The sequence below is a fragment of the Acanthisitta chloris genome, unplaced genomic scaffold, assembly GCF_000695815.1.
Source record: "Acanthisitta chloris isolate BGI_N310 unplaced genomic scaffold, ASM69581v1 scaffold9350, whole genome shotgun sequence".
In the NCBI taxonomy this organism is placed as follows: Eukaryota; Metazoa; Chordata; class Aves; order Passeriformes; family Acanthisittidae; genus Acanthisitta; species Acanthisitta chloris.
In genome coordinates, this window is record NW_008651079.1 from 31,507 (window position 1) to 54,764 (window position 23,258).

The 23,258-nt window shown below is 42.8% G+C and overlaps 1 protein-coding gene across 1 annotated transcript in view; it reads left to right on the top strand.

Annotated features, from left to right (window-relative positions):
- Nucleotides 1-15,791, top strand: part of AMOT (angiomotin) — a 33,246-nt gene extending 17,455 nt beyond the window's left edge. The window contains exons 7-12 of the mRNA XM_009071596.1: nt 7,976-8,125; nt 9,700-9,890; nt 12,020-12,142; nt 12,795-13,027; nt 13,847-14,071; nt 15,096-15,791. Coding sequence (XP_009069844.1) covers nt 7,976-8,125; nt 9,700-9,890; nt 12,020-12,142; nt 12,795-13,027; nt 13,847-14,071; nt 15,096-15,196 — 1,023 coding nt within the window. The 3' untranslated portion in view covers nt 15,197-15,791. The remainder of the gene's footprint in view (nt 1-7,975; nt 8,126-9,699; nt 9,891-12,019; nt 12,143-12,794; nt 13,028-13,846; nt 14,072-15,095) is intronic.
- Nucleotides 15,792-23,258: the final 7,467 nt, after the last annotated feature.

Consider the following 23,258-nt stretch of genomic DNA (forward strand, 5'->3'; position numbering starts at 1 on the left):
CAGAGCTCAGGGTATCATTTAGAATGGACTGGAAACATCACTCCAAGTCAGTGAAATTCAGTGGGCAAAGGTACATGAACAATTTGTCGATTCTTTCTTTTATTCCTGCCAGTTTAATCTGAGTGACTGGTCGCTGTAATGGTCAGGAGTTTCCAAGCCAGTCCTGCAGAAGAGGGTGGAGTTTCTTACACTCAGGTTTGGCAGCCACTCTGGCTGAGGGCCTGAGAGGGGTGTGCATATTTCAGTTGTTGCATCCTGTAATACAAGTTTTCAGCCTTTTTTTTTCCCCCCTTCCGTTTTGACTTCCTATTAAGCAGAGTAACCCTGCCTTGTATGCACCAGGGCCTTTCTCAAAAGAATATTTCAGTTCTAAGGAGAACTATAAGCCATATATTAGTATTGCTGAGTTTAAATGTTGCATTGGAATTGGAACTTCAGATTCTTTCTTAAATCCTTTACTTGAATTGCCAGTTTGGACAAAACCACCCATCTGTAAAAGGTAGATACTTGTCTACTCCAGTGGAGCTTTGAGGGATTTTATATATATTGGATTTTAGCACCCAAGTGAGAGTGAAAGGAGAGATAAAGGGATGCTAAATGTGATGGAGACAGGAATGATCTTGGAGATACTGAAGTACAGTGTGAAGCAGTTGGAAGCAAAGTAGACATTCATGGAATTCTTTCCCTGTTAGCAGGGGTGAAATGATTCTTCAAATTTAGAACCCACTGCCATTAAAGTTTTTGTAGTGTGGAGTTTATTTCTGCAAAGTACAGAAAAGGGTGAGTGGTCATAAATATTTAAAATGAACTTAAATATACCTACAAAGAGAATTGCTGAGTATGTATGTATTTTATATGTAATATTTAAACTTTACTGCTTCTGTTCTCTACATAAAAGTACCTAGTTATTAACCCCTATTTTCACTTCTCCATTTTCATTCTTCCCTTTAGTAGATGTTCCACAGTTTTGCATAAGTCAGCAACTTACTAAAATTGTTTCTAGTGAAGTGGTTTTTAAAATCAAAACTTCAGATTATTTTCATTACATGCAATACATTTGAGATAAATTGAATATATTTGAGGTAAAATGTATGTTGGCTTAAAAACATACATCACAGTCAGAAATGGTTAGTAATAATAATATTTGCAGCTAAAGCAATGAAGAATTCTCATTTTGGAGCATGAATTGCTGTGATAGTTTCCATTCTGTAAACACTGGAATGGCAACAGTGTGCAGCAGGTCTGTAGCTGGTCACAAGTGGTCATCACACAAATGGATGTGTGAGCGTTTAAAGTAGTCAGAATGCCATGATTTAACCAACATCTGCTCACATACACCTTGAGAGCCTTCAGCAGATGGAGCAGTTAAACTGAACTGTGCTCTGGGCCAGAGACAGAATCACTGGGTTTGCAGAAAGGACCATCCCGACCCACCTGAGACTCAATAAACACTGACTTACTGCCAGTCCTTACCAGGCTTGGAAAGTTGCAGGAGGGAGTGTGACACCAAATACTTGGTCTAACCACAACTGCTGGGTGCAGTCGGTACAGTTGCTACTGGTTTTATATTTAAAAAAAAGAAAAGGATTTACCAGAACTTTTCTTGGACTTGGCCGTTTCTGCTTACCATGGTTAATTCATACCATGGAAGACCACATTTCAACTTTAAAAAAGAAGTTTGTGGGTTTTTTTGTAGTACTGTGACTTGTCCTTTGCTCCACCACTTTACAAGACAGTTTTAGTGAGTGCCTTAAGGAGACAGCTTTGAAAAATAGTGAGTACCACCAGGAAGATAAAAATATCTACTCCTTGCCATCCTCATGCACACACCTTGCAGTGGAAAGAGGAGACAGGCATTTTCTCTAATGGGTGGAAATTGGGGGCTGAGGGAAGGAACAAGTTTGAATGAAGTATGTTTTCTAAAACTGCTTGCATTTAGAAGTTATAAGATCCTTCCTTCAGCTGTTGAATTCAGAGTAAAGCAGATATCAGAGCTGAGATATTGTATTCATTTTCCACTCTGCTATTGTGGAGAGAAATAACCTACTATTTCTGATAACACTGAAGGTTCTGTCAGTGGAGAAATGTGAAAATGCATTTCCCAATGACATCTATTGTACTTTATATGCTGTCTGAGATACTTTCAGAACAGAGCTCTGGTTTGTAGGGAGGAGACCCAAAGGAGATGTGTGCTTGAAGGCTTGTCTGTTTTTTCCACTCACATCTCTGGGTCTATAAAAAGATATCCCTGGTCTCTGCAGCTTTGTCTCATGTAAATGCTTAGGCTCTTAGAGCTGCATAATAGTCCTTTCAGGACAGAGTTGCTTTTAAAGGGGACACTTTTTGGATGGCTTATCATTCCTGGGTGGATAGGGTGCAGAGAAAGCTTCCTGTCTTTCCTGTAACTAGTACGTGTGTATCTTTAAAGACCTGCATTGTTGTAGCAGCACAGAACTGCCTTTTTTTTTTTTTTTGCCGTGTCACTACCTCACATATTCTGCCTGCTAGTGATTTTCTAGAGGTGGCTTTGAGAGTTAGTGCTTACTTTAACACAAACAAAGGGAGCAACAACATTATGACATTCCCATGCAACAAACACTATTCCCTAGCAAGAGGATAATGTTACCAAATTGTTTCAGCATGAGTTCTTGCTGAGGCCGGTGGCGCCGTATTGGGCCTGAATTCAAACAAACTGAGGGTTCAAAGGCATCCTAGAGGAATATATTCCAACTGCAAGAGGGAGAGGTGGTTTAAACGTGCTTACTGTCTCTTTTTTTACTGCATTTCTGCCATAGCAGGCAAATTCTTGTGGGGAAACACATTTTCAGCTGCATCTGAATGGATTCAGATTTAGGATAAACCCAGAATGTAATGAAAACACCATGAATATATTAAACAGAGGACTTTGAAGACATAGTGGGTGGGAGACAAGCAGATGCTGAGGAGTGTTGCCAATTTGCTGAAATAGGAGCTGTCCAAGATGAAGAGGGTAATGGCTGAGTTTTACAAAATGCCTGGGAGAATTCTGAATCATGGCTAGCTATGCAGGAAATCTCTCTTCTTCCCCAGAAAAAAATGAAAAAATCTTTGCTGAGTAACGCATCTGGAAGCAATGAATCTCTTTACAAAAAGAAGATCCTTCCCCCTCACCTGCTATGTCCAGGACTGTTTGTCCTACAGAGGCAGCTTCAGTTAGAGGATGTTACAGACTCCCTTATGACTTGACAGTGAAAATTCCTCATTCCTGTATGCCCCCTGTGCATGAAACCTCTTCAGAGCCTTCCTTCTGCAAGGACCTGGGATCCCTGAAAGATATTGCATAGTTTGTCAAAGCCTAAATAAATGGAGCAACAGGATTTGTTTGGCTTTTAGAGTGTTAATTCCCTTTCTCCTGGGCAGTGGTAGTTAAAATCAAGTATTCTGTTTCTGAGAAGAAAGCTTTGTCCTTGGCCATAGGTTTTAGACAATGCAAGTGCTGCAGGTTGCCTGCTGCCAGGCGTTACGTTGTCTTAGAAAGTTCTTTCTCCTGCAGAAAGATTCCGAGGACTAGTTTCAGTTTTCAGGGTTTGGTGAATTTGTTAAATTGTTTTACTCCTGTATGTTCAGAATGGTTGATTCATTTTCCGTTGCTGGGAGTCCTGCTGTTCCGGGATATCGGTGTGCAGACATTTTCAGGCAGTAAATCTTCTGACTAACTTGGAAACAGATTGCTCTCCAGGTCAGCCAGACCCTTGTGAGCAATGAAGCCTCTGAATCCCAAATGTATCCAGCTTTTCCCAGCTGGCCCTCAACTGCAGAAAGGAATCTTGACAAGGGGTAGAGGTAATAAAATGAAGGCAGAAATACTTGCTCAGGCAGCCAGGGAATCTTTCAGGGGTATTCCCTGCATCACTCCACACTTTGTGTACTGGATTTCTGCAGAGCCCAAGCCAGTCCTCATCTTCTTGATTTTTCTTGTCCTCAGTCCTGTTGCAGAATTTACACAAACTTTGTAGTAAATGTGAACTGGAGAGTGACTGCTTTTGTTTACATTGGTTTAGTTAGAAAATCTTGTTGATAAAATTAAAGCCTGACCTCTGATGCTTGGTTAGGACATTCTCCAAAGCAGTCAGGGATTGACCTGGAGAAGATAAGAATATTACTAAAGTTTGCCTAGTGCTGTAGGAAATGCTGGGAAGGGATACTGTCATGCTGAAGTGCTCTGTTGTGCTTCCAGACATGCACTGAGGTGATTTGAGATCTTACATCTTAAATAGGTGTTATAATAAAGATATGAGTAAAATGCTCTGCATTTTCAGAGCACCCTTGAAGGCAAAGCAGTTATGATACATTATGTGAACATGAGCTTGCTTCTTAGTTAAATGCTGTACCATCAAAAGGAAAATTACTATCTTGTCAAATTTATTTAAAATTACATTCCAAAGGGCGTGACTGCATCCTTGTAAAGCTTCAGGAATGAGCTCTTATCTAGAGCACGTGTTCACTGCAAGCCCTGATGCAGAGGAGAGAATTCCAGTGTCCTTTGATGCCATCTCTGCTGTGGTAGATGTTGCTGTGGCCCTTGGCACTGAGCAGCCAGTTTTGGTTCTTTGCTGGAAGAGAGAGGGTGGGGAACCCATGGCAAGTAACCAAAACCAAGCCTCAGCATGCTGCCTCTTTTCCTTCCTCCCATCTTACTTATGTCTTCGGCACCCTGGCAATACTCAGGAAATTGTTTCCAATTCCTGTCTTAGGAAAACAAGATCATACTCTCAATTTATGGTAATGAAATCCCTCTGTGCTTATAAGCATCATTCCTTTTTATTTTGAGAGGATAGATCAAGTCAGAAAGATTAAAACAAAAAAAATTAGAAAAATTAGATTTCATGTCTACCACTCCTGGAGAATCCTGGTCCACAGAAAGGTAAATTGTTCTCACAAACACTTGGTGTAGCAGAGTGGCAGAGCTGGAAAGGAATGAAAGCGCCAGAATGTGCAGTGAGTTGACTGAGTACATGAAACAGTCTCATAGATAAAGGATAATTGTGTCAAAAGACTCATTAGGAAAGCTGAACTGTCTGGAGCACACACATTCCTTTAAAACTGAACATCTGGGTTCCAAAACCCTGAAAATTATTTGAGGTATTCCTGAATTAAATCTGGTTTTAAGCCATTAAAAATACACACATGAATCGCAAATCTTTTAACATTCCTAATTCTTCCTGATGCTGGAAGATGAAGGGCATCTTGTGAAGGGGGAAAAGTATCTTTCTGAGAAGTCACTGAACAAGCCATGCCTGTATGTTAGGTCTGGTGCCTGAGTTAGGCATGTGCAGGCAGTGCTGGGAAGTTGGGCAACAGCTTGTGTTGCAACTTTTCACCTGCAGGTTCGGCTGATGGGAGCACTTTCAAAGTGAATGTTTCAGTGGAATTTCTGTGTCCTAATTCTGTTTTTTGGCTGGGCTCTTGGTATTCTTTGAATGCGGTCCAAAATGTTAATCCACACTTACGCACACTCAGGTTTGTTAATTATGAAACTAGTAAAATGTGTTGGCAGTTGCTCTGGCAGGGAGGATTTTACCTGTGTGTTAAAAAACTCTTCAGAAATTTAAATGCTTTGGAGTAGGTAATAAAAGACCAAATGTCCATCACCTCATCCTTAACATTTTTATACAGAAGAGAGTGGGAGGAGAGCTGGTTTTGAAGAGATTATTTTTCAGCTCGATGCGTGATATTTCACTGCTGGGGGTTTCCCAGGTTGTTCCTTACTCTTGTCCAGGTCAAAACCGAAGATACTGCCTGATCTCCATTTCTGGGTTCTGCTGCTGACCCATAGTTTATCAGTTTTGGCTAGTTACGGAACTATTTTGAGCTGCTGTTAATCTAATTGTAAACCCAATGCATTAAGCTACACTTTAGTGGGGTGTGAGAAAGCTGAAATTGGTGATATTAAGCACTGTGATCTGGAATATAAGGAAATATTAAGTATAACATTTTTATTGATTCTCTGCAGAGCTGCAATGGAATAGTAAGTTCTGTTAAAATATTCTTGTCCCTCCTATTCCAAACAAGCTTGAAATCTTGAGCAATCAAAGAATAAAAATACCTTTCTACTGTACATGCGCTGGTGGGAAGTCCTTTGGCTGGATTGCTCACTGTTTATTGTAACTTTTATTATAAAATACTTGTTTGAGGAAAATCCTCTAAGGCAGCAACATTCATGCTGTGAGATTAGATGCCTGCTGACTTTATGAAGAGAAGAAAAGGATACCGTGTCTGGGATTAATAGCTTTTGGAGATTTTTCTCTCTCTGCTATTCCCATTGAAGTCTCTTCATTGCCTCAAGGAACAGGAGTGTGAAAAGGAAAGATTTTTGACGGAACATATGATAAGACTTTTTTGGAACAAAGGTGCAATGAAAGAACAGCTCATGTTGTTCAGATCAAAGTATCCTCTTTCTGCTGAAACTTAGAGCAGATTCCTAGGGAACACAATCAGAATGGGGCCAACAAGGAGTGATACTTTCCCAGAATACTTTCTGCTTCCAAGAAGGACTTCCTGAGCCAAAAGTGGTGTCTTTTGTCTTTAATATCCCTCAGTGGAGTTTTCTTCCATGAAGCTGTAGAGCAGCTCTTAGAACTCACATAAGGGAGTCTGTGTTTTGCATTGTGGTGTTTCTCTAGGCTTTGGCTCTGACTGTTGGGAAAAGCTGCCTTCTTCGTGCTATTTTTGTGTTTCAGGGTTTATGACACTCATAGCTCCAAAAGCAGTGCCCCAAATTTGCCAGAGAAGCCTGGCTATTTGCAGTTGTTAGTCTTTTCCTTAACAGAAAATTGTGTCCACAGATGTGCATATATTAGAATAGAGCCAGGACCTGGTTGTGTTCTATTTTTATATTTTTTTAAATTATTCATGTTTTAGTTTGGTTGTATTCTGCCTGAACTGTGGATTAGCCTTGCCTTGCTAAGACAGTCTCAGTGTGGTAGATTTTGTTGCTTATTGTGAGGCAGGGTAGCAGCTTGTTTTGCAGGATGCATGCTGGAGGAGGATGGAAGAGCACGGGCAAGAATGGAGCAGGACCTGTCAGGTCACACTGGGCCACGATCACTGTCCAGGCTGCTAGAATAAACCTGGCTGCAGTGTGGGGTGAGCAGAGAACATGGTTATTGTGTGCTTGGATCCTATTATTTGATTGTTATGGGACTGCAGTAGGATCCTGCAAGTTTTGATTCAGTTTCTGCTTAATCTTATAAAAATAGTGCCAGCTATTTTCACTATTGCACTGAAAGTGTTCCCAGCTTGTGGACCAGTTCTAAACACTGTTATTGCTGCAGTTACCTTGGAAACATGTGTCAAGTCACTTAATCACTCTTATGAACCCAGGTGCCCTTTCTAGCCCATTTGGGCTCTCAGACATCTGCAATATAATTTTCTCAGTTTCCCCATCATTATTATGGGGTTGCTGAGGACGAAAAGGGCAAATATACCCAGCAGAAAAGCAGAGATGGGACAGACCTGTATAATTCTGAGTGTCGAGTCCTGAGCAGGAGTCCAAGGCTCACTGACAGCAGTCATAGAATCATGGAATGGTTTGGGTTGGAAGGGACCTTAAAGTTTATCACATTCCAATCCCCCTGCCAAGGGCAGGGGCACCTTACACTAGAGCAGGTTGTTCAAAGCTCCATCCAACCTGGCCTTAAACACTTCCAGGGATGGGGCAGCCACAGCTTCTCTAGGCAACCTGTGCCAGTGCCTCATCACCCCCACCGGGAAAAATTTCTTCTTAATATCTAATCTCTCTGTCAGTGTGAAGCCATTCCCTCTTGTTTTGTTATTTCAGGCCATTGTAAATGGGCTCTCTCCATCTTTCTTGCAGGCTTCCTTCAGGTACTGGAAGTCATCTGGACATCTTCTTCCTGGCTGGTCTGCAAAGCCAGAAGTTCAGTCACTCGTTCTCATTATTTAACTTCTGTTGCAATTTTTTTCTTTGTTTCAGCTCAAAAAGAAGCAGGTCTATGTTGAGAAGGTGGAGAAGATGCAGCAGGCCTTGGTTCAGCTGCAGGCAGCATGTGAGAAGCGGGAACAGCTGGAACACAGGCTGCGGACGCGGCTGGAGAGAGAGCTGGAATCTCTCCGGATGCAGCAGGTACCTGCTGTTCCTCTGGGCCGTACTGGGCTTCTTGTGGGATTGCATGCTACAGCCTACACACCACACAGAAAAGAGCAGTAGTTTTTTTTTCATCTTGTATTATTAACAAATTTTTATTTTGCTAGCTAGAGTCATGGGGTTTCTGGCCATTGTATTGTTTTCTATGTGATTTTATTCTCTTTCAACCAGAATATTTAGGTAAGATGCAGTAAGGGGATCCATCAAGTGCCAAAGTGCAGGCACAGCCATATAGCTGGACACTGTTTTATCTTCAAGAAATGTGGTTATACTTACTTTGAAATTATTTTCTAAATCTTGTTCACAGTTTGAGATTTTATATAAAATTTGTTAACAACTGGCCTGAAAAGTGGCCCTTCAAAAAGCTTTTCCATGTTGAAAAACAGCACAAAGCTAAACCAGAAAAGCCAATCCTGTGAATGCAGTTGTTGGAAACAGATGGAAGCTTCATATGCAGTATATTCTTATGAGTGTAATGTGAATCTTTTCCAGTAAAAAGAATGAATGAGAAGTAGATTGTGAAGGGATGTTACGAACTGGATGTGAAGTTTTAGTTTTATTTCAGCCTGTTGTCCAATGTAGGTGAAGTGTCAGGTGTGTAAATGTTACTGGAAATAGGATGCAGACCTGTGTTCTAAATCACATTTAGTTTCAGTTTATTTTTATCCCCCAAATTCCACCTCTGCCCAGGAGTGGATTTTGAATCTTACTTGTATTTTTATGTTGGCTTTATTAGGAGTTGCAGTAATTTGATAAACTTTCCTCTGTTACCTTTGAAAGCTTAGGTACTCTGAACCCTACAGGCTTTTACATTGAGCCTGAGTCAACCCGAAAAAAAAGCTTTCTTGTCATGGTTAAAAATTCTGAGCTGAAAATAAAATATCTTGGCTGCCCAATTTCTTTTCTTTTAAACTATTTATGTTTATTTTTTAAGTCAAATATCCTGCTAATCCCAGATGAGACTTCCGTATAATACTATTAGTTTTATCCATTGAACTGTTAGCTCAGCAATCTCCACTCTTTCTTGTTTTGAAAGGGAACACTGCCTGTCCTCCAAATCTTTCTTTAGAACTGAATTGTTTCAATCCCCAGCTGCTTAATCCCCAGGTATACAGTGATCATATTCATTTAATAACAAAATCCTTTAGAAATATTTTGGATGTTTTTTTTGAGGGGGTAATAACTCCTGTATAGTAGTTAGAGTTTTGCTGAATGCTGTGGAACTAAGTCTGTGTTACTTCAAGCATTATGGGTGGGCTGTACACAGCACACCTGAATAGCATGATCTGACTCTGGGATGCATATCTAGGGCTTTGCACATGGAAAAATGCATTAGGAGGAGTGTTTTCCATCTCAGGTATTTGCTTATTAGTCTGCTCAACATGGCATAGGCCACTGCATTGCACTCTGGGGGTTTCCTGTGTCAAACCAGTGCTGCTCTGGAACAGCCTCTGTCCTTCAGACAAAATGCAAACCGATCAACCCTGAGTCTACAGATGCATCCTGAGACTTCTATTTTTGGTTTTGTTTTGGTTTTTTCTCTTGGAAATCAGCGTCAGGGAACATCTCAGGCTGCCAATGTCTCTGAGTACAACGCCACAGCGCTCATGGAACTCCTGCGGGAGAAAGAAGAAAGGATTCTTGCTCTGGAAGCTGACATGACCAAGTGGGAACAGAAATACCTGGAGGAAAGTGTGATGAGACAGTTTGCTTTGGATGCAGCTGCAACTGTGGCTGCTCAGAGGTAAATGAGACTTTTCATAGCACTGGGATTGTTTTCTTTTTGCAGTTGAATGTCAAATTTCCCACCAAGGAATGCTGTCATACCACCCTCCCATGACAGCTTGCCTTGTGGTCTGAACAGCTTCTCAGACTTCTGCATGCAAGTGGAGCTTGGCTGTTCTTCCTGGGAGCTGTGCGATGGCCAACAATTAGAAATGTGTTTCCAGAGGAAGATTCCTCCATGTGCAGGAGCAATTTTCTAGAGAATAATTGTTCTGAGCCGTTCCTAGAAGCTGTTGATTCAAAAATAGGTGTATGAGAAGGAGTTTGGTTTTTTATTTTTAAAACAAGAATCAGTCCTTGCTGGAGTCATGTGAGATGGGGTGAGCTTGGTGTTTCACATCATTCACCCTGAATGACTTCCTTGTTCTCCAGAATGCTTTTTTGCAAATTATTTTGTGGTATTGTCCTCCACATGGTTACTAACCAGAAACATCTACTAGGAAATTCTGCTCAAAACATTCTGGTGTGTATGGAGAGCACTGCTTGGGGGAGGGGGGGGAAGAGTGTCTGAAATTTGGTAGCAAGCTCACATTCCAAGACAACTGTACAGAAACACTTATTATGGCTGTAAATAGGCTAGAGTGCTTCAGCTTGTTGGTAAACAAGAGCTGTTATTGGAGTGCAACTCCTTAGCATTAGGTATTGCTTACATGTAATTTCATTGCTCACTAGTTTATGGTTCTTGACAGCAGATTTTATTGTAGATTGTTTCATGAGCCAGATCCAGATAGGGATGTTATCACAGCTGGCTTCCTAGTTGGTAAGATCATACTGGAATTACAGGGGTAAAGTGGCACATTTGCTGTGTTAGTGTTTAGAGATCTATCTTGCTCCAGAAGCAAACTGTTATTTTAGGGTTTTGGTGCTTCTTGGGCACTGTTTTCTACCTCCCCAGGGATTCCCTAAAGGCTCTTGCTGCTGCCATGTTAGATTTTCAGTGTGGGCTGGTAAATAGGGCCCTGGTCTGTTGTTTATGAAGGAGCGAGAGGGGATGTGTTTGGCCTGGTCAGATTTTGTTAAATGAGCAGAATGCCATCCAGTCAGGAAAGAGCCAGCCTCTGCTTTTCCATTTCCATCTACCTGCTGTGAGGAATTCCACAAATTTCAGTGGCAACCTCATCTACCCTGCACAGATTTCTTTCCCTTTAATAATGGAAACTAGCATCCCTTAGGAAGCAGAGGTTGTGGGAAGGATGCTTTCGAGCACAGGCAGGAACCTGGGTCAGCCTGGGTTTCTTTGGTGAATGACCTCATGCCCTTCACGTTGGTGCTTTGCTGTTCGTGATCTGAACCTTTGTGGAGTTAAAAGTGCTTTTACAGTTCTTGGACCTGCTGAGTCCAAGAGAACAGAATTCTTATTCCAATAAACTGGAGCTCTTGGTAACTCTGCATTTTTTGTGTATTTGTTTTTCTCTATTTATGTTAATGCACATCTATGCCAGTAACATGCTCTTAATGTTGTGAGTTATATGGTAATACAGAGCATAGCACAGTGACTTTGTTCTGGTTGAACAGCACAAGTAGAATGAAATACTCATTATGTTTTGGTTAGTGAACTGGGCAACTATCACAGTGTTAAGATCAGGCACTATATGTAATCCGTCTGAAACTGTTTTCAGACCATTCTAAGGTTTTTGGACCAAGCTGCTTAGGATTGCTTAAGAAATTCCCATGCCTTGTTCCCTTTGATACTGACATTCCCTGTATGATAGTGTTGGAAGGGGAAAGGAAACAGCTTTGTATCTGAAGTGAAGTTTGTGCTATTTCAATTGAAGAAAAGTGCCTGGTGTTCCCTACCATCCTTCCCTCTCCACATGTGCTTGAATTTGCATCAGCAGTTTACTGCAGTGCAGTGAATCAGTTGAGATTGTGGACTGGCCTGAGATGGACAGGAGGTGGTTGTTGTAATGACTTGCATGTTTTTGTAATCCTTCTTCATTAGGACTGGGAGTTGGATTTTTGGAAGACAGCCTAAACTCAAAAAAAGTGGATATTCTTGCTTGTAACTTTTGAGAAATAATGTTGTGCTGTTAGGAGGAAAGCAGCAAACTTAGCAGGTCCTTCATCTGCTGTCCTGCTTGTTCTCAGGGACACAACGGTGATCAGCCACTCGCCCAACCCCAGCTATGACACCTCGCTGGAAGCTCGCATCCAGAAGGAGGAGGAGGAGATCCTGCTTGCCAACAGGAGATGTCTCGACATGGAGGGAAGGTAAAGTGCAGTGTGGTCCTATCTGGCTTCTTTGGAACAGGGATTTTAAATTAGTTGTCTCTGTAGACGCCTCAGAACCAGAAATTCTTGTGTCTTCACCAATAGCAATGATGTAGGATGACAGACGCTCATTTGGCCAAGGAAGTATCTACATAGCAATCCAAAACCTGTCTTGATACTGAGGGCCAATGCAAAAATGTCTTGTCTTAGATATTTTGCATCTAGCTTGTTCCTCTTCACTCCTCGGGGCATCTTCATCAGACCCCAGGCTACAGCCATCTCTTAACAGTCTCACAGGACTGTTTTCCCTGGGGTTAGGTCCAGTGCAAACTCCTCAAAGTGTCTTAGTCATCTTCTTGCTGTTGGTCTCATGTCCTGCCCATAACTCTCAGCTTTGTCTCAAAGCCACTTCCATGGCTGTTTAGAGCAGTTCCCAGCAGCCAAAGGTGGGTGGGTGTCTCAGTGCATTCTCTCATGCATGGTTTGCTCTGGCGTCAATGAGCAGCCAGTGTCCAGGACAATAAGCTCACTGGCATCCCCTCTCCACCTCCCCAAATGCCTAAGGGTGTCCTAGTCACAGCCATGGGGACACCAAGGCCTCAGTCCAAGGAGACAGGACACATATAAATTGTTCTTTTTACTTCCCAAAAAGGATTAAGACTCTGCATGCTCAGATCATTGAGAAGGATGCCATGATCAAAGTCCTGCAGCAGCGCTCCCGGAAGGAGCCTGGCAAGACGGACCAGCTCTCCTCCATGAGACCTGCCAAGTCGCTGATGTCCATCTCCAACACTGGCTCGGGCTTGCTGTCCCACTCCTCTACACTGAGCAGCACTCCCATCCTGGAGGAGAAGAGGGAGGACAAGAGCTGGAAAGGCAGCCTGGGTAATTTTTAAGTACTGATGGCAATTCAGATACACAAGTCACTGCTTATAAGGGAGGCAGGAGCAGCAGAGGAAGCTGTGTTGGGCAGGCAGACCAGCTGGTCCTCCGTGCACTAAAGCTGATTGCAAGCAGGATAGGACACATTTAGAATAGCTGCTTGTTTTAATCAGTTCTGGGAAATTGTGAGTTCTGATGTCCAGGCTCTCCTGTTAAAATATGTAACCTTTATTTCCAGTGTGGTACCTGACATTAGTGATGTTTAGGATACAGTTTTCAGAGTTCCCAAGTGCTTGCTTTCAGCTGGGTGTTACAGTTGGCCAAAGGTGTAAAGTCTCCTTGAATAGCAGCAGAGATGCTAAGCAGGATTTCTGTCCTGTAGTATTGTGCCTGCACTAACATGACTCCTGTCTGGAATGGCTCAACAGCATTGTTCCGAGAAAAGCAAATCTGGGATGATTTTGTTTTTCCTGGGGGAAGTTAGGCCCAAAGGCCTTCCCTCTGAGACTAAAAGACCCTGAAATGTAAATGAGAACCTGTTGAAGGTGATTTCAGTGTGCAGATTTACCCTGCTGTAGATGGGCCACTGCCTAGAGACAAGGAGGTGTCAGTGCCCATCTGCAAGCAGCATCACGAGGACGCAGCTATTCCCTAGGTGCTTCAGCACCCAGTGGTGAAAGGTGCTACAGAAAGGTAAATTAGTGCTGTGTCTTGAAGTGTGGGGGACTTTCCAGATCCTAGAGCAAGTACTGCTGAGTGATGCAGAACTGATACAGTTAGTTTTTTGGGTTTGTGACGTTTACCTTCCCTTTTTTCACAAAGGTGTTCTGCTGGGAACAGAATATCGCTCCGAATCCATTCCTTCCACCCCCTCTCCTGTCCTTCCTTCCACACCATTGCTGTCAGCCCATTCGAAGACAGGCAGCAGGGACTGCAGCACCCAGACTGACCGGGGGAGTGAACAGAGCAAAGCTGCACCTTCCCCTGCAGCTCCCACCCCAGGACGACTCCCCAGCACCAACCTGACTTACAGCGCAGACAAAACAGGTAACATAGCTCAGCACCTTATGGTGCAGTCTCAGAGGGGCTCCTGCCACCAACTCACCATCAGTTCTGCTCTGTGGGGCAGGCCCTGTCATCCCTTTGGCTTTTCAGGCAAACTGAGGTTAATTTTTGTGAGGACAGGTGGATTTCAGAGACAAGCTTGACAGTGTTCTTAGGGGTCTCAAAGGCTCTTAAGGAAAAGACAGTCTTAAGAGTGATAGCATAAGCATGGACACACTGGGTAGAGTGGTGCAGTGAGATTTGGAACAGGTAGATGCAAATCTCTGAGTCAGTGTCTATTCTGAAGTACATTATGAGTAGGATGTGGGGTTTAACCAGCATATGAAAATGGGCTGTGGAAACTGGCCATTGCATCGAGGGGGCATTCAAAGCCAAGTGGAGTCAGACAAGGGGAGGAAGAAGGAGGAAGAGTAACTATCGCAATGAAGTTGTCTCGGTACTGTCCTGTCCCACTTGCAGCACGGACTGCAGCCTTGGCACGAGCAGGTCCAGTTGACAGTGACTGTCACAGAAGCTGAATTTGCTTCCCACAGAGCTCCGTGCTGGCAAGAGCTGCTCATTTTCCAGCCCACTCTGCCAAATCAATGCAGATTACACAACCTTGCCTCTTCCACTTACAGACACATTACAATGATGTTGTTCTTTATGGAAGAGTGCATTTGGCTGGGCTGTGCATCCTGCTCGTGCTATGCTATTTAATGGGTGTTGAGGGAGACAGGGGAACAGGTTTGGTGGTGAAAGTCTGTGCTGACTATATTGGTTTCAATGCAGTCACTCCAGTTCTCTGTGGATTTGTATATCAGTGGGAAGTAGCCAAAAGGAATTTGATAAAATATCTTTGTCTGGCTACATACATGAAGAACTGAATTTTCAAAAACGAAATACATTGTTAGCTGTCTTTGGCCAGTGACAGAAGATGACTCTTAAAATATGTTAATGTCGTATTTCTAACCTTATTGAAGTCACAACTTTGCTTGTCTGTCTCTTGTTTTTCCTCATCACGTAGATGGGCCACTCTTCCACTCCAGCACTCTTGAAAGAAAAGCCCCTGTTCAGGCTGTGGGGCAGGACCTCCCAGATGGAGAGATGGTAGAATACCTCATCTGAAAGGCTGTGCCAGGATCTGAGCTGGGATAACAGTACAAGAAGTTTTTAAAAGACATTTATATTGGGAAAACAATGTAGTACCTGAGTAATAAAAGAACGCTCAGCTGTTTGCTCTTGTATATTATGTCTCAAAAGTATGGACAGGTTAATTTATAATTTGTTCTAAATTATAAAAAACCCATAACACTTGTTCTTTGGAAGTTTCCCCTTTTATTTTTTAAATACTGGATCTGGTAACACCTGGCGAAAAAAACCTAGAACTTAGGTGCACTGCATCTGATATTTCATTTCAGTATTTTTGAAGTCTCTTAAACAGAAGTACCTGCTCTCACAGGGGTAGTTCATGTTTAGCTTGACCGCAGTAAGGAGAGCTTAATGGCCTTATAACGATCAGAACTAGGGACTTTGTTGTGAGCATCACTTACTGGTGTTAGAATACAGATGTTCTGAGAAACTTCTATAAATCTGAGCTGTGGTGAAGGGAGATTTCCCTTTCACTTCCTCTTTCCACTCAGTGTAAGAACTCAGAATAGGTATTTCATACTCATAGGCTGGAAATTTCCATTTTCAGTGTGGTAACATTTTTTTTACTTCCTAAATTCCTTTATTATTTCTTTATTAAGAAATGACTCCGGTGATTAATGTCGCATTTCACATTTTTAGTTTCATTGCAAGATTTGCCACACTTTTATACTTAAGTACTTTTTCAATAATTTATACAGTGGATAATAAATAATATATTGCATTCATGTTTTACATAAATTAAAAAAGGAGAGTTTACAGGCCCAGTCCTGATCTGTTAGATCAGATTTCTGCCATTGTAATTCCATTGGCTTTAGTGGAACTACTCCAAATTTACCATAGTGCAAGTGGGAAGCTCTGTTGCTATTCAGTGTTAGCAACTTAATCTACTGCATCTGTGGAGATCTTTGTAGCAGACTTTTCTATATTTCAAATGCCCTTCTACTCTGTATGTCCCTCCTTTTTGGAGAGACTATATTCCTTGTCGTATAGCAAAGCCTCAGAGGTTGAGCTGTAAAGAGAAGCTCTGTGTAAAGGTTCAGATGGCAGACTCTCTCCTTTCAAAATACTTTTTTTGTATTCATCTAACTGGAGAGAGTAACTTAAAGTCCCAGAGGCATTACAGAATAAAGTTACACATTGAAGTCATGAGGTTCACCTCCAGATTTTGGGGAACTAACACAGATGCAGCAATGCTTTGGTTACAGATACTACCAGGAGATAATGAGACCAATAGAAGTACATCAGTATTTTTTTTGTTACTGTCTTTGAATTTTATTGAAACACTTCAATATTAATTTCTGTTAAAGACTACATTTTGTACTTGAATGTTAATATACTTAATTAGCCAGTGGCCACACATTGGGAACTTGGCTAGTTGCAGCTTTCTGTGCAGCGTTAGCGTAGCCAAATTTTCATTTCAGATCATTTCACCCCAGAAAAAATCCAGCAAATAATTATCAAACACTTAGTGAATGTCTTTAATTCTTAGCTGACACAACTGCTGTGGTGTCCAATTGAAATGGCCTTACCAGATCAACAGATAGCACATGAATTTCACCAGGGAGAGTTGGGGAGGGAAAGTAGGTGCCTTCTGTCTGCTGCACAGGTGACTTAGCAGTGCTTAAAAGGTCAGCTGTGAGGTTTTATTCTAATGATAATCATGTAAAAATCACTAAAAACCACTTCCCGTCATTTCTAGCAGATTTGCTGCTTGGTAGTGTTCCTCAGAGCCACAGAAGCTAGAGATGGCAAAGCCTCTTTGTTCTCACCCTGACAATGTCTAACATTTACTTCTCTTGGCTTAATTCCATCCCATTATATGAAGTAGTGCCCACCCTGGATGATTTAAAGTGATTTTTCTGCCTCCTCCAAGTTGTTGGAAATGCAGGAGAAGCTTTTCTCATTAGCTCAAGGTGTCCATCTCTTTGCCATATCAGCATAAAATTCTATATTGTATTTTTTGGATTTGGCTTAGAATGAACAATAAGGGAGGTCAAATGCCATCGAGTGTCTGTGTGAGAGAGGGGGAGAGATGTTTGAGTGCTTGTCTCTTCTTTTAAAGTCAGGAAAAATTATATTCCGTCTCAGCAGTTGTTAAAGACATTTTACAACTGTAGGGCTCTATATAAACGGTTCCAACTCACTTGATTCACATCAATTCTAAAATGTCTGTGAAAATGTGGATCCTTTACAGATAAAATCTCTTCGAGAAAACTGATTTCCCCCAATCAATATTGGCTGTTCAGGTAAAAGTAATTGGTTTATCCTCCTTGCAGCTCATTGTTTTCAAATGAAGTGCCACTGTAATTTATTTTACAAAGATAAAGGACATATTAGCTTTCTGTGAATAAAATGCAGATTATTGACAGCAACTGTCTCCTTCAAAAATGGAAGCCAGGTGGTCTCTGACAGTCCAAGCCATCAGGATTGCAAGAGCCTTGGCAGTTCCATGCCTGTGGAAGCAATTTTGGAAGAAGATGGTGCAGTTTTTTCTTGCTTAGGTCAGGTTCTTTGCCCTTTTTTGTAGTTGTGATTTCTTCCAAAAGCAAAACCCCCAAGATTTTTGATGTGGAAGTTTGAGGTCATTTTCCTGTGCTGGCACACTAGGAGCCATCAGGAATGTATTCCTTCCCTCGAGCTTCCTCAGAGCCATCCTGATCTGAATGTAAACGAGCTGCTTGCTTTGAGGAAGATTTGTACTATAGTCTTCAGTCTCTGTACAGATTTTTATTTTGTTTTTAAACAGAAACTGCTTTAAGGAGACAAACTGCACACTTAGTTCCTTTGCCTTCTGTAGAGCCTATTTCTAGTAGAAAGTGATTTTTAACAATGATTGCAATGACCTTTGCAAACCAAAATTTTAGACTAAGAGTTTTTCTTAAACTCGGGTATTAGAAGCAGAATTGTAGCTTTTATTAAAGAAAGCCACATATTCTTCTTTGTAGAGCAAAACCAGAAAATGAAGTTTAGTTATTTTTCCTCTTTCCTTTCACTGCTTACAGAATGGCCAAACTCACAAGTCCTTCCCTTGGGCAGTTCCTTTGGGATTTGGTGGCTCAGGGAACACAGCCTGAGATGTATAGGCTTTTGTTCCCACCTGGCCCAATGTTGTTACTAGCTTAAATATCTCCTACCTGGCAGCTGCTGAGGGGTCTAGAGCAGTGATTTTGTGTCTGAGGACTCACAGGGTGTGTGAGTTGCTCCTCAGGAGTCTGCACATGGTGGCTGAGGTTAGTGAGTCTGTTGGGGCTGAAATTCTATATGTGTGGTCTCTGCTGCTGTTGTTTGCAGAGTGGTGTTTGAGAGGCTGAAACCTGCCATCAGCTTTGCTTCGTTTTCAAGGCTGCCTGAGTGAGGGGACTTGCAAAGTTTTAGGCCAGACCCATTTCCAGGGACACCTCCTGCTCCAGGAGCCCACACTACTGACCAGCAGTGCATGGGACATGTGACAACTGCATCCTGTGAGCCATGACACCCACATGGTGAATCCTGACAGCTGGGGCCAAGCCAAGCGCTTTTCCCATTGCAATATAAACTCGGTGCAGTCAGGGCAGGCAAAACCCCGGGGGGAATTCAACTTTCTCTCCCTCCCTAGGGCTGGCACAGGTTATCCCGGGATTTGCAGCCGGTGGGTTTGCTCGGTGCCAGGGGTGGGGGACAAGGGGCTGTGGGGAGGGAGGGAGGTCTCTTTTCATGTATTTGTATAGGAACTCTTTTGTAAAAGTTAGCAGTTTTATGTCTAGAAAGTAAAAAGACATTGTAAAATGTAATTGTACTGTATTTATGAAGAAAATACATTTCTTTTCAAAAAGATCTTTTTCTAAGTTGGTTTTAGAGTCTGACTTCCACCAACATCATCTCGTAGACTTTCAGAAGCATTGAAACCTGTGTGGTTTGCACTGTATTGTTATGAATGTGCTAAACTACGGAGATCTCAGGAAAAGACAACCAGCTGCCCTCCTGCCTCAAGCAGAACCCATGTTGCTCCAAGTTTTGAAGGACTGGAACACTTGGTTTCATTCAGCTTGGGCTGTGCTCAGGCTCAGCAGTAGAGATGCTGAAATAACTGGAGGGCAGGCTGGAGCAGTGCAGCTTCCAAGCCTTGGCTCTGGAGAGAGCTGGGAAAGAGGTGCCCTTTTTCTTTGGCCATGGCCATGGAGCTCATCCCACAAAACGTGCCGGTCTGGTCATTTGAGTCTCTTCCATTTGTAGGGGAGGAGCTTTGCTAGGCAAATGTCTTCAACTCAGTTTCCCTTCTAGCAGGGTTGTGGCCTAACAGGTGAGAGATGAGTGGTGGCTTAGCTGCTTCTCTTCGGGATCCAAAATATCAAAGGATAAATTAAAATTTTGCCAACTGTAGAAAATGTGTTGAGAACGATCTTTCTTACCTAAATCTATATTGAAGTGAATAATGTGGATTAATTTTTCCCACTTTATTTAAACCATCAAGTTTATTTTGTAATTTGTGACTGAACTGTTTTGTAATTCAGATGTTGAAACAGCCCTAAAGTCTTTGAAGGTTTGTGGCAGCTTTAATTCTAGGAAAGAAAACAAAATAGTAAGTGTAAATATGCACTAAGAGGACTTGTAAATGTCTGTCCTTATGCTCATCGTTAGCTATAAAAGGATTTTGTACATTTTTAAAGAATGGATCCTGTGTTTTCAACTTTTTGCCACTGATTTGCTCATTTTGCAGTAAATTTGTTTAGTATGAAAAGCTTATGGACTATGAAACAAAAACAATCTTCATCTTACCTAGTCCTCACTGCTGCTCGGTCTCTGTCTTTAAATTTTCAACTCCTAACTACAGATTTTACAGGATAAAGTAATTGGCATTCCAGTCTCTTTCCTTAAGCATCTTGATTTATTTTACCCTCTGGCCAGCCCTGCAGCTGCCCACCACTCCACACACTTTCACACCTCCTAATAGTCAGATTAACAGCACTTTGAGCTGTGGTGATAGTGCAGCCTCCTCTCCTTTGATGGCTGGAGCCTTTTGCGGACGTCTGAGGGTATGAGCCCCTGAGCAGTCTGCAGCCCTGTGCGTATTTTCTAGATCACAGCCTTCAACAGACTCATGTGCTTTTTGTTCATGTATTTTTGGTGTGTTTTCTTGCCTCCATTTCTCCTCTCTCATGGTGCTGTCGGAGGGAAGGAGCAGGGATTACTGGGAAGCTGCTTGGAACTGGTCAGCCTTGATGCATTTTCACTGTTGACTTTTGAGTTTGATCTTAACATAGTTGTCACCTCCCCTGCTGTAATAAATACCAGCTTGACAAATCCGGGGGCCAGTGGTCAGTTCAGCACATCCATCCCCTCTGCTCTCAGGCCTTTTGATGTTTCTATAAATCTCTCTGGCATGCCAGAGTAGAAACAAGAACACCAAAAAAAAAAAACCAAAAAAACCTGGCCAGACAAAACCCCACAGCTACAGAAGCTTGCTAATAGCTGGCTTAGTTCATAAAACAACTGTGGCCCATCTGCACGAGGGTGTGAGTGGAGTGGCTGGGCATTTCACAAGGCACAACGGGCCGGGCAGCGCCGCGTCAGCCCGCAAAGATCCGACTGCCGCTCCGTGGGGAGCAGCCAGAAGCCACGCAGGAAGAGTCTGGAGTTTCACATCCCCTTGCCTTTCTTGGAAGCATGTTGATTTGGGCATAATCATCTCCCAGAGGCTGTTCTGTCCAGGGGTCTGGACGTGGCACCAGCCCCTGCTCTGCTGACGCATCTGTTGGACACCTGCATGGTAAAGACACCTCCTTCAGTCCCATTATCTGCTACTCAGTGTGCCAAGATTTGAGGCTTAAAAGGGAAGAAAAATTAAAAGGTTGGTTGTTTAGGTTTGGTTGGTTGTTTTTTTACCTCTCAATTGGCTCAGCTTACACATGAAAAAGCTCCTTTGCTGAGATCCTCACCATGTGCAGCGTAGGTAGAGGTTGTTTCCACGACAGCTCCATAGGTGCCAGAAGGGAGTTAGAAGCTGACAAAGAGCACTGTGAGGACAGCACAGTCCCAACTGTAGCATTATTCTATTTGTTGTAAAGTGTTGCCTATTATTGCTGTTAAATACCTCTGGAGAAAAGCAGAATTCCATAATGCCATAGGATCTTTCCAGGGGACAGCTCTGTGCCTTTGCTTCCTGCTCCCCAAGACAAAATTTGATGTATTCTGGAACATATAGCTGAATTTTGTAAGAAAGAATGATATGAAATGGCAGAAAAAGACTGGCCTCGTACAGGTGCCTTTAAAGTGCTATTTATATATAGTGACATTGGAATGAACTAATCTTCACTTTGTGTTTTGGAGGTAAACTTGAGAGGAAAATTGTCATTAATCCTTTGCCCAAAGGAGCACTGACCTTTTAAATATAAGGCTTATATATATGTATGTATACACACACATACATAAATGCATACAATTTATAAAAACTGGTTATTTTGAGAACCTCATTGTACAAGATGAAATTTTCTTTTTTCCCTAGTCATTTTTGAAACCTAAATGGGCAATTTTGGAATTTCATTATTTCTCTGCCTTTCTGTTTTCTGTTGCTGCAATTTAGAACTAAAAAATTAGAATGAACCCTTCCTGCCTGCAGTACTTCAGTTCTTTATTTCAGTATTTTGGGGGGATTTTAGTTTGCTTTCTTTTGCTGATGGGGTGAACCACAAGAGGACAGGAGAGAGATTTGCCTCCTGCCAAAGGACGTGTGGAGTTGGGGACATTGTGGCTGTTCATGCAGTGAGCATGACCCAGGCATGATCTTCCCCAGCCGCAGTGCAAGGCACTTAGCAGCACACAGCCTTTCCCCTCCTGAGGTTTCAGTGTCAGCAGGGCTCACTTAGCCTGTGCTGTCACTGCTTCAGGCCTTGTGCAGCATCACTGCAAGCCCTCAGCACACACTGGGGCTGGGCTGCTTCTATTTGTTCCTCATTTTGAGAGGCAGAGCATTCAGATCACTAGGGCTAATGTCAATTTTTGTTCAGTTCCCATTTTCAGCAGAAGATGCCGCACGGTGGGGCTGCCCAGGGCTGAGGTGCCCTGCCAGCCAGCGCTGATGCTGCACAGCAGCAACTCCAAAGGGACCCAGACCTTTCTCCACCTTTTTGTTTCCTTTGTTTGCAAGGCTTTGGATTTTCTGTGACCACCCCAGGAGCAACTTTTTCCAGTTTGGGGAGAGGAACACTCCTGCCTGGTTCCCTGCTTGCAAAAGCTCCCAGCATGACTCCCAGCAGCTCCTGAGCTGCATTTCTGCTCCCTGCCTGGCTGGCCCAGCCCAGACCCCAGTGCTGGCTGCAGCTGAAACAAAACAAACCACCAGTACTTTCCTTTGATGCCAACCAGCATCAAAGGGGCTACCTTTGGTGAGGGCTCTGTGATGGCTATGCCTGGCATCCCTTCAGCCTCTCCTGCTCTGGGAAAGCCCATGGGAGTGTGGTAGGTCAGTTGCTTGCTTTTTTTTTTTTTCCAGATAAGCTTTCATCTTCTTTCAACTCCTTCTCATCCCTTTGCCTTCCCCACACAAAGCTGGGAACAATCCAGACTCTTGTATCATCCTCATGAGCTTTCCTAGAGGGAAATATTTACCCTTTTGATTCAGCTCTGTGATTAAATCCCAAGTCAATGGAAAGACTCTAGTGTGGAGCAAGTGTGGGGGAGGTGGTGTTGGAGCAGCTCTGCAGCTTTCCAACCTGCAGTGACATATTTTAAAGGATGCAAGCATTTGGATTGCCCAGCCTGGAGAAGGGAAGGCTCTAGGGTGACGTTATTGTGGTATGTTAAGGGACTCCAAGAGAGCTGGAGAGGGACTTTGGACAAGGGCATGGAGTGATAGAACAAAGGGAAATGGCTCTAAACTGAAAGCAAGTAGGTTTAGATTGGATATAAGGAATAAATTCTTCCCTGTGAGGGTGCTGAGGCACTGGCACAGGTTGCTCAGAGAAGCTGTGGCTGCCTCATCCCTGGAAGTGTTCAAGGCCAGGTTGGACAGGGCTTGGAGCAATCTGGGCTAGTGCAATATGTCCCTGCTTATAGCAGGAAT